Source organism: Squalius cephalus, assembly GCF_949319135.1.
Source record: "Squalius cephalus genome assembly, chromosome: 5".
In the NCBI taxonomy this organism is placed as follows: Eukaryota; Metazoa; Chordata; class Actinopteri; order Cypriniformes; family Leuciscidae; genus Squalius; species Squalius cephalus.
In genome coordinates, this window is record NC_137126.1 from 31185487 (window position 1) to 31197814 (window position 12328).

At 36.7% G+C, this 12328-nt stretch overlaps 1 protein-coding gene across 1 annotated transcript; it reads right to left on the reverse strand.

Moving 5' to 3' along the window:
- Positions 1-2038: 2038 nt before the first annotated feature.
- fkbp15a (FKBP prolyl isomerase family member 15a) lies at positions 2039-12084 on the reverse strand (the record flags this gene model as incomplete). Its single annotated transcript, XM_079870923.1, has 23 exons — positions 2039-2368; positions 2464-2571; positions 3216-3352; positions 3966-4137; positions 4332-4386; positions 4489-4583; positions 4669-4767; positions 4863-4969; positions 5068-5152; positions 5779-5858; positions 5965-6055; positions 6152-6271; positions 6367-6415; positions 6899-7029; positions 7130-7267; positions 8058-8126; positions 8801-8950; positions 9123-9221; positions 9321-9395; positions 9670-9739; positions 9833-9908; positions 10002-10108; positions 12005-12084. The coding sequence occupies 23 exons, from the start codon at positions 12082-12084 to the stop codon at positions 2249-2251; spliced, it is 2313 nt and encodes a 770-aa protein (XP_079727049.1). The 3' UTR covers positions 2039-2248.
- Positions 12085-12328: the final 244 nt, after the last annotated feature.

Sequence of the window (12328 nt, forward strand, 5' to 3'; positions counted from 1 at the left end):
CCCAGAAAGCCACGTCTCATACAGCGTGCGACTACTGAATTGAGTAACGGACAAATTCACACAAAATGATGTCATAAAATGCCTGTCTCGAAGAGTGTCCAAGTAAACATTGTCCGTTATGGCTTAAGTGAACATAAACAGAAGAGAAAGACAATGCATGAGTATGTGCATCAGTCTTACAGTGACAGAAGCCAAATATTTCTACTGCTATCTGAGTTTTTAATGTTTATCAAACAACAAAAGATAAAGAGAAGAAAATCTCTCACTGCTCTTAAATGGCTGAATAACATTTGTAACTTTAATAAGGATTAATCTAGTTTAATTTATACAGTAAAGAATATCCAGTGTTATTTTATATTTGATTACTTAAAGATGCAGTGTGTGATTTTTAGTGATTTTGTGATCTAGTGGTGAGGTTGTGAACAGCAACCAACAGAAGTTACGGTGGCCGATAGGAAAAGATGTCGTCATCTGAGACAGCAGAGAGTAGACAGTTAAGCAATGAGGTTTCTTTACAAAGTTAAAGTAAGAAATTATGTTTACTTAAAGGGATGGTTTGGAGTAAAATCAACCTAGGGTCCTTTGCACCATGACCTCGAGCCAAACACCCCCCCGGAATCCTTTTTTCCCTTGGTCGAACATTATTAAAGTTGGAGCTTATTTAGAGATATCAACTGCATGGCTTAGTGCAGGCGCTAATGGATCCTAGGCTATATCTCGTTGATTACCCCACTAATAATGCCCAGAATGGTACCAAATTTATACAGTAGTACAAATAGGTTCTGTACTCATTGGAAAGTTTGTAAGTACATCAGTAAATAACACTTGCCTGATGGCTAATGCTACCGCTAACCCGTACGTCGAGGTCACTTCAGTGATTAGGGAAAAGCACGTAAAATCCTGCCATCCTGGCAGAAAGCCAGTATATCCAACATTTTTTCTTATTTTCTTATTTTTCTTATTAAGGGTTGACAACTTAGTGTTAACTAATAATTGTTGCAAACTGGTACTACCAACATTCCTGGAAACTGGCGTCGTTACACTACATCCTTATGCATCACTGTCTGCCAGGACTTTTATGTGCTTTTCCCAAATCACGGAAGTGACCTCGATGTGCGGGTTAGCGGTAGCGTTAGCCATCAGGCAAGTGTCATTTAAATAAACTCCTGATGTACTTACACACTTTCCAATGCCTCGTTTTATGAGTACAGGACCTATTTGTACTACTGTAGAAGTTTGGTACCATTCTGGGCATTATTAGTGGGATAATCTACGAGATATAGCCTAGGATCCATTAGCGCCTGCACTAAGCCATAAGGCTGATATCTCTAAATAAGCTCCAACTTTAATAATGTTCGACCAAGGGAAAAAAGGCTTCTGGGGGGGGTGTTTGGCTCGAGGTCATGGTGCAAAGGACCCTAGGTTAATTTTACTCCAAACCATCCCTTTAATTATTCAGTAAAACAAAATGTTATTGTGAATATTATTGTTACTTGTTCATCGAGTCAGTGTTTTATTCTCTGACTTTAGCTAGTTTCTTCACACGTAGAACAACAGTGACGGAACGCATTTGTCCATTTAGGGCTACTGTAGAAACATGACGTCGCAAAATGGCGACTTAACATGTAAGGGGACCCGCGGTGTATGTAGATAGAAACTGCTAATTCCAAGGTAATAAAAACATAACGGTTCATTATGTAAGGTCTTTATACACTACTGAAAACATAGTTATGTATATGATATTGCATATCTGTCAACATATCCTCCTAAATATTACACAGTGCACCTTTAATTCAATGTCTCTACCTGAAAACTACTGTTATTTGTCTTTAATAATGTTTTAAATGTATATTAGTTAGGCAAGTAGCTTTAGCTGTGGTATTGAATATTGGAATATAGAACTGTGAATTTTCACAAGTATCTACAATTTTGGTGTCATTGGCCAGTGTGGCAAAAAGTTACTTTTAAGCCCATGCTTATAACCTTATTAGTCATATCACTGTTGTGCTGTTGAAGGACACTGTTGCTATGGACCAGAACTAATTAGGATTCTTCCAGTTTAATGACTGAAGAATCATTTATTGGACATTATTTAGCCTCTTAAACTGTGATTGGTCAGTATAAATTCTCCTCTCAGGGTCAGCAATGCTTGTGGTTCAACGGTGCTTTATCCACATGTACAGTATCTGCAGGTTTCCTGATCTACAAAAATACCATCCTTTTTAATGTTGGCCTTTTTTCCTTCATTTCATGGTTTTCCTTCTGAATGTTTTCTATCTGAAAACATTTCTTCAGTAGATCTTAGTAGATACTCTTCTTTCACTTTATCTACGCCTGATTCAATCTCCCAACGTTTCATGGTGATACACTGCAAAGGAAAAATAGATGTCAACAAGATGGAAACCATTATCTAATTGGTGTATTTTGTAGTCCATAGGCTTCTCCTAATAGGTTGGACAGTACCTTGATAGTGTTTTGGAGAATCTCGCACACTGTGTGTCCACTGTAAGACTCCTGCGGATCAAACTCTGTCCTGAGGGACTGAAAGACTCCATTCATCACTCGCTTCACCTGCACATGATACAACAGCTCAGTTTTAAATTTAGACTATAGCAAAACAACAGCTCTTTACCCCTCAGCTGAACCATCAACTGGTTCTCAAACTGCTTTTTCTTATTTTGTGATGTCTTCTTTAAATCCACATACTAAAAAATATCAAATGAAGGTAAATGAGAGATTAAAGGGATGCTTTACCCAAAAATAAAACATTCGCTAATTATTTACTCGTCTTCATGTTGTCCCAGATGCATTTGACTCTTTCTTTAGATGAACACAAAGATTTTTAGTCCATATAATGCAAGTGTACAGAAAGTCCTATACATCTGGGATGGTGAGATGATGGTGAGTAAATATTAAGAAAATGTTCATGTTTGGAAGGAGTATCCCTTTAAGAACTAAACATATTTTTGGCAAACTATTACTTTAGGAAAAGTTATTCAATTGTCAATACACCATATCATTTATGATACATTTTTATGCCCTGTCTTTTTTTATGCCCGTACATTTGGTCATCTTTGCTCATCAGTGTGACGTCTTTACACAAGCCTGTTCTTGCAGTACAGTAAATGTTCCTTCCAGCATCATCTTCTGTCCTGTCAGTGCAGCAACACACATCGTTTTCCAGCTAAGCTCAAACTACTACAAACTATACACACCTGATGCAGATTCTCCTTTTCAGCCCTCAGATCTTGCATCTCCTCATCCATGTTTTGTATAATTGTTTCCATCTCTTTGCACTTCTGCTTCTCTGCTCTCCACCGCTGCTCAGACTGTTCTTCTTGCTTCACAAGCTCTAAAAGCACACATTATCTAGACACTCCTACAAACTGCACCAAACACTTCAGATCAGATCAGTGCTCCTCAACCAGGGAACTGTTAGGGGCTTCAATATGACTCAAATTATTTAACATGAGACAAAACACACATTAAAATAAATTAAATGTATTTATTTATTTTAATTCACTCCCACCAACAACCTTTTTTGTTTTGTTTTGAAGAATCAGTGTCTTGAAAAACCTGGACAAATGAGGTTGCCTAATTTTAAAAAGTGTGATTTCTATGTCTGGATAAGTGATGTAAATTAATACAATCTTAGAACTAAAACATTTTTATAATGAATATATATTTTTCTATTTTAACAGGTAGAAATTGTGAGTAAAAAATATTTTTTTAAATACTTTATATATTCCTTATCCAGTAAATTTCAAAGAACTGGAAAAGTCATGGGGCCTTTGAATATTATTGCAGACAACAGAGGGCCTTGGAGCCAAAAAAAGGTTAAGAACCACTGTAGAAAATGTGTGCTAGTTTACGCGTTTTGTCCTACAATACAACTACCACTTTTATGGTTAAAAGTACCCCAAATTTGAATCCGAGTAAAATCTTGAATGAAACTTCGGGATCACCTTTCACTTGTTCCTCCAGAAGGCTGATCTGAGCACAGTGCTTGTGCTTGTCCTCCAGGGCTGCACTGAGATCAGCCTGGATTTCTGTCACCCTCTGCTGGAGATTCACCATCTCCTGCTGCAGCTGATATGCTTGTGTGGTGGAGGAACTCAATCCCCCAGATAAATGAACCTGAAGAGAAAGAAAACAAACAATTCAAGGCCTTTGCCTCACAACAAAAGTTCACCAGCACACACCTGCAAGAAGACCAAAATGAAACACATCAACCAATTAAACATAAATCAAATAAGTCTGAAGTTAAATCACATTATAATATAGTGAGCCAATAAACTAACATAGCATAATTTAGCAAATCTGCGCTACACCTTTTCCTGTTCAGTCTGAAGGCGGCAAGTCTGAGTGTGTTGCTGCTCCATAGACCTGCACACACAGAGAAAACCAGTAGTGTGTCAATGGGGGGATTTTTGCCTTTATTCTGTTTGGAAAGCAGGAAATTGGAGTGTGAAGAGGGGGGTGGGACACCTCTTATTCTGTCCACTCAGCTCCCCAATTTTGGGGTTCTGTTCCTCCACCTGAGAACTCTTCTCCAGAACCTCCTTCTTCAGACACATGCTCTCCTTACACAATAAAATACAGATGTCATTTAAATCCATTTACATCTAAAAACAATTCAAATGATGGAAAGTATCCTTCAATCCAAACCTGAAAGATTCTCTGAATGTTGTGTAGGATCATGTTTGTTTCTAAGGAGACAGAGGAGAGTCCAAAAGAGAAGTGACCATCTTTTTGCAACTCGTCCACCTAAAAAACAATTTAAACATTTTTAATAAAACTTTAATAAACTTCAATAACCATAAGGACCAATACAAAAAAAAATCTGTTTTGCACAAATATACCTTGCAAGTGAGTTGGTCCATCCTGTGCGCCACCTTTTCTATAGCCAGCAGGATTTCTGTGTTGTGCTGACGGGCCTCAGACATCAAGAATGATGTAATATCAGGAGCTATTGTTTAATACAGAACTCTTGCATTTAGTGAAAAACAGGTCATTTTCTTTATGGAAGTACTGTATGAGAGAGAGAGTTCATGGCTCAGGTCTTACTTTTGTATGGAATGTGGGATGGGTAGATTGAGGGAAATGAATTTAGCTGTGATGGAACATATGGATTTTGTCCAAAGGAATATGGCTGTTGATCCCAAAAAATGAATAAATAAATTCTTACAAACATGTACACTAAATTTCTAAATTTGGGGTCAGTAGATTTTTTGAAAGTAGTCTCTTATGCTCACCAAGGCTGCATTTATTTGATCAAACATAATATGATAAAAACAGTAATATTGTAAAATATTATTACAATTTAAAATAAAAGCTGTTTTCCATTGTAATACATTTTAAAATCTAATTTATTCCTGAGATGGCAAAGCTGAATTTTCAGCATCATTACAACATTCTTTAATATGTCATGATTCTTCATCTGGTGCTTAAGAAACATATTTATTATCAGTGTTTACAGAATTAAAGTATTAATTTCTTAATTAATACATTATAAAAATAAAAATAAAATAATCTTACTGACCCCAAACTTCTGAACGGTGGTAAATAACATAACATCTGTTTTTGAAAGAAGTCTCTAATGCTCATCAAGCCTGCATTTATTCAATAAAAAAAAACAGCACTATTGTGAAATATTATATATATATATATATATATATATATATATATATATATATATATATATATATACACACACACATACATACATACACACACAATCTTTTTCTTTTCTTTTTTTTTTTTTACATTGGATCTCACCTGAAAGCCTTGAGTAGTGTTCAAGTCTGCATGAGGTGGCACTGCGTCCTGTTTCTGAACATCATCAGGCTGGCACAACACTAAAACAAAGATCAGTCATGACAGCAAAGAACCAGTCAGCTCTAATATAAGGAAGAGTAAACTGATACTGATTAGGTGATTATTTGTGATTGTTTTCACACATACAAGATGGAGGACTGCAGGGCATTTGTGCAGGTTTTGGGGAGGGTGTATGTGAAGGAGAGAGATCACAGATATGTTCAGACTCACTGGCATCCTGCACAAAATCATATCTGCGAGTTATAGTTCTACTTCATAATACATTCAGGAAACAAAAAATAAAAATAAAAAATAAATCTCCAATTCTCCTGACCTCGGTTTCTGAGTCACTGGGGTCAGGCTGAGATGGAATGGCTCCAGTGAGAAATGGAAGCATGGGTTGACCCACCTTGGCTATACGTGAGATCAGCTTGGCCTTAGATGCACCTGATGTCTACAAGAAAGAAAAATACATTTAAAAAAGCTTCAGCATTTTGGCCACTTTAGGCTTATGGCATCTGTCTAGTTGCTAAAGGAAAAACTACTCACTGTCAGGTATTCAACAACAGATTCAACCTTCCCCTTAGGAGCTTGTTCTCTAAAAACAAATGATCAATAAATTGTACAAATTCATAGGAATCAGCTCATGGATGTGTGCCCAGAGACACTTAATTAAAACACCCTTATCACATTATCTTCATCCTTGCTTTGACCTCTCATTATGTACACAGCAAAAAAAAAAAAAGTATTAATGAGATCCAAAATATCTATAAATGAACTTTAAACTAAAAAACTGCAAAAGATTAAGAATTTGTTTAAGTTGAATCTTCTTTCATTTTTTTCTTCTCAGCATAAACCTAAGAAAAAAAACCTAAGAAAATAAACACAATTCAAGATATTCTATACAGAAAATGTCTTATCTTAACAATTTTCCTTCTTAAGCCAATTTATCATGTTTTACTGACGCTTACATTTTTTAAAAAATTAAATAATTGAGAATTATTTTACATTGCATTTTTCACAAATGGGATTCACTTAAAATATCAACAATTAGTGCATAGTTTCTGCTGTCTGTACACACTTTGACTCCTCTGTATCGGTTGTGACCATTTGCCTGGTGTTTTCTTCACTCAGAGTGTCTGGACAGGATCCTGGAGATATACTGAAGGTGTCAAATGAACCCCCACTATGTCGCACTTTGGAGATTTTAACCTACATGCAGATAAATAGACAGATTTTTAAAAAGTAGTGAGAGAGACTAGAGAAGTTTGCTCTAGTATCTTAAATTACATTCACACCATCAGTGCCTTACTCTATGAATCTCTACATCATAGACCAGAGTGCTGTTTTCTGGCACATGGTTAGGGACGCCCTTTGAAACCATACAAGGAGGGGCGATAAGGAGCCGTCGACCTCCTTTCTGCATACCAAGCATCCCATCCTCCCATCCCTGAGAGAAAAGGCAAGGTAAGAGCTCTATGGCACAACAGCAGACAGAACCACCAGTTTCAATCTATTATACATTTTCTTTTATCATCATTTGTAAGGTCCCTCTGCAGTCAATAATTGTATGCCTTAAATCTTTGATAATGACATATTTAAACATAACTCTACACCCTTGCTTCATTTAGTATAAGTGAATACATGAATATAGCCCCGCCTCCACTCAATCACGGTTAACTGAAGTAAATGCTACACGATGACAAGTGGAAATGTTGTTTTTTATTCAGCCATATATGTTTGAACCAGAAACTGATTCAGAAGAAGTGGAAGAGTGAACTATACAGGGTCGTCTACAAGTTGACGTATCAATGGTAGCCTAATGCTTTTTATGTATTGCTCTCTACAACGTCAGACACATAATATTAAATGATATGATTAGCCTTTATCTTGACTACGTTATCAAATAGCAAATGTGTTTCTAATGTTACACGAACCATGTTTAGACCGCTTCCTTCTAAAAATCTGCATCCTTAGAAACGCTTTGAACATCATAGAAAGATAGTGGAGAAAAGCCCTGCCCTACACGTTGATGGGATTGGATACATGTTTGTGACGGTAGGAAACGGGTGGTTTCAAACCTTGTTTTTCAGACTGTCTTTGGTACAAAGCAGTTTTAAGGAGAAAATACTCAGCAATGGTGTTGACTGATGAATTTGCACATGGTTTGTCTTAAAGCATATTAAAAACACGACACAATCATACAGTATAAACAGCATTAAAAACGTCATCCTTCTCACCCTCAGAGCTTTGCCTGCTCCGAGCTTTACTCGCTGCAGCTTTTCTTTTCCCAGATTAGAATCAAATATCTGGGGGGAAAAAGACAGACAGAGACACTGAACTTTCACATGTATAGATCTCCAGCAAACATGCCATTTAAATTACCAGCGGGTTGATTAGTTCAATGGGGGCATGACTTTTATTGAGCCGTGACTAATCAACAAGAATGTGCAGAGTGAGCTGCTCTGTGCTAAATGTGCTCAATTATGAGTAAAGAATTTCAGCTACAAATTCAAGACCATTATGTGCACATTAAGGAAAAGCAGTGATTCCACTTAATTTATTAAGACATTAAATTCTCAAAATTATGAGAAACTATGGCCCGGTTTCACAGACAGGGCTTAGATTAAGCCAGGATTAGACCTTAGGTCAATTAGGACATTTAATTAGCTTTTATAAACATGCCTTAGAAAAGAACATTACTGGTGTGCATCTTGAGACAAAACAATGGCACTGACGTATTTTAAGATATGTCAGTGCAAGTTGCTTTCAGTTAAAACAGCTCAAACATGCATTTTAGTCTGGGACTAGCTTTAGCCTTGTCTGTGAAACCGGGGGTATAAATAAATAAATATTTATTTAATCTTTATATTTTTGAAACACTGACATTAGGATCACAACAGACATTTGTCTGTACAAAATACCATAATGCATGTAAAGTGTGATTTGAATATGACAATTAAAAGGTTGCAAATGGTTTCACCTGTCCTAGAGAATGGTTCTGTAAAAGCCATCCAGAATAGGCCACCTCAACTGTGTCCCCAACATCAACAGCTTGACCTTCACCTTGGACAAGGTCCTGACTGACCAGAGAGTCTGATGAAGCCTCACTGTTCCACCTGGCCACACACACCTGAGAGAAACAGGCTCACACGTCATTTAATTAAATAATGTTTTCCATCTGTAAATTTAAAAAAATGGTTAAAAAAAATGGATTTTAACAATTTGCAGAATGCTGGGGCTTTAAATTTTCTTCCAATGCATCAATCTTAAATGTTCAGCAAATAATTCAGTTCAAGCATTACCTCTTTACAGAACTCAGGCCTGGACTTTTCTGAGTCAAACATTAAAGACCAGCTCTGTTGTTGGTCATCATAGAAAGTGACATAGTTACAGGGCTGAACCTGTGGACAGGTATATGTAGCATAAACCTGATGAATGCAGCATATAAAAGAAGACAACACAACAGAATAGAATTCAGAATAAAGACAATGAACACTTACTGTGAGGACAAATCCACGATATATTCTAGCCGTAGTGATCTGTTTTTGCTTACTGCCGTACAACAGAATCTTGTACTATAATTGCAGATAGAAAAAAATTACCAAATGAAACACACACACACACACACACACACACACACACACACACACACACACACACACACACACACACACACACACACACACACACACACACACACACACACACACACACACACACACACACACACACACACACACACACACACACACACACACACACACACACACACACACACACACACACACACACACACACACACACACACACACACACACACACACACACACACACACACACACACCTTACCTCTTTGGTGACATGGTTCCCTAAAACAGCAGCTCCTATCTTTCCTTGCTTCACATACTGTCCATTCACACTGGTGGAAAATTAAAGCTCATTTAAGCAATGTGTGAACTTATGCTAATTCAAAGTCTCGTAAGCATCCTTTAATTGCCATACTTATACTAACAAGCAGAATGCGTGAACAGCTGTAGCAAACAGCACAGCTGGAGCACATGGAGGATGAGCGGGCTTCTGAGGAGGACCTTAAATTACATGACAAATTAAGGTTCAAAATAATCAAGGAACACATGGAATTGTGCCAAAAAGGCTGCATGACTCTCTGCTGTTCCACATACCTAATATGGCGCAGGTCTTTTTTGGCTGTTTAGGGGCAGTGAATTGAAAGGACTCATTTCCCTGACTTTCTGCTCGGTCCAGACCAAAGAGAGAGGCCAGCTTTGCCCTAGAGGAATGGAAACAAGCATTATATCTTCACTTATAGATATAGCACTAAATCAACATGGAAATTACTTTCAATTTAAAGGGTTAGTTCAGCCAAAAATTAAAATTCTATCAGTAATTACCAGCTAGTGAGCCAGCTCTCAGAATTCATCAAAAATATCTTAATTTGTGTTCCGAAGATGAACGAAAGTCTTACGGGGTTGGAACAACATGAGGGTGAGTAATTACTGACATAATTTTCATTTTTGGGTGAACTAACCCTTTAATGCATACAGATTTATTCTCATACTAATTGGTATGTATGGATGCTTGTTTTCATCTTAGAGTAAAAAGAAAAGTAATTGTGATTTTATGCCAACAAATGTGAATTTATATCTCACGTTACTTTATTTCTTTATTTTAAGTTTTCACAATTGCCCATTTATTTTTTTTACTTTAATGCAGAATCAGATTTCCATATATATCCATTAGGTAGCCATTTTAAATCCAGATGTTCTTAAGTAGAATGTTTCAAATGTATCAACACAATCTGAGTTCACTATCCTGTTGAAAACAATCCATGTAGACGTTCAATCAACAAAAACAGCAGAATAATCATTTATGTCGTGTGGAAATTACATATCTCAGGCTTTGACAGAACATTGGATCCACAGATGCCATTGCTGGAAAATGCTGTTAACAATGTTGCGAGTGAGAAATTCACTGCATGGTAAGATTTTAAAATGCTGTTTATCTCATTGAAAGAATTGTCAGCAAGCTGCTACATTAATGACATACACACAAGAAATACCGATAAGACACCTTTAGACTTTTCAAACCAGAACTAGTTACAGTACAGCAAGGTCTAGTCTAGCATCTATAATTAAATCCATATGAAAGAAGACGACCTGTTTGCACTGACCCTTGGACCTCCCTCCACAGATAGTCAGTGTCCCAAACAGCTGACATGGCCGCCAGCTTTCTGTCACCGAGGAACAGGCTAAGAAGCCTCAAAAAAGAGATATTAAAAAACCTTCCACCCTTTCCTCTTTTTTCTTCTTCCTATCTTGCCGTTTAAGCTCCAGTGGGTCACCAGTCCAGATTTTGAGCAGTCCAAACTAAAATGCACTATAATCACTATCATGTGAATTAAATTACTGAAGGAGGAGTCTCATCTCATCAACACTGCAAATGCCTTAAAAAGTGGTTTCAACAAGCAGAAAATGAAAAGGGCAAAATATGTATGTTAAATAAAATCAGAACATTAAACATGACTAATCCAGTTACCATAAACTGGTTACCATAAATGTAACTTTTTCTCATTTTAAAATGTCTACCTCATTTCTTTTCTCAATTCCCCTTTTATGTAAATAAAATAATAATTGACACAAAGTCAAGTTTACCCAAAATTTAAGGTTAAAAAAAATCAGTGCACATTTTTCCCCCCAGATATACCTCATCTTTACATAATGTCTGAAGTGTGGGGTCTTATTTAATTGCATTACCTTTATATTGCGTTTATCATAAACATTTGACTAGATTGAAAATGTAAATATGAAATTATTGGTATGTAATCTATAAAAAAATTCAAGGACACCTAGCATTCATCACTAATTTGCCAATTAATTAAACACTAGACGGTATAGCCTACCCATTCAATAAAGCTTGTACAATACACAACTGGAGCTCAATGAGACAAAATCAAAGAAAAGTAAATTTTAATCAAAGTAAAAATTTAAATAAATAAAAAAAGATACAAGACATAAACTCCATAACTCGTTGCAAATGTCTTATTTAAGAAAAAATAACAATTAAAATTATTTGACATAATTAGGCTATTTAACACGTCTTGTCCCAAAGATTAGGCTAACCTACAATGAGTGGGACAAAAACATTCATGTTCTGTCATAACACTTACCCTCCTTTAGGGCACAGAAATTCCCCATCGTGATAATCAGGAATAATATCTTTAATTTTTTCCATACTCAAATTTCTCATGATCGCATAGCGCTGGCGCCTGAGAGTAGGATGAAACGCACGAATATGTTGCACTTCTGCGTGACGTGGTGAGTACAGGTAAGAGCAAAACACAGCAGCTCGCTGAACACACACACACACACACACCTGATAGCACACATGGGCATGTGATGTGACGAGAAGAGATCACCGGGGATCAATCGGGGACCCCTATGGGTCAATGATGGAACTGCAGCTTTGACAGATTGTTACAAAAAATATAAAA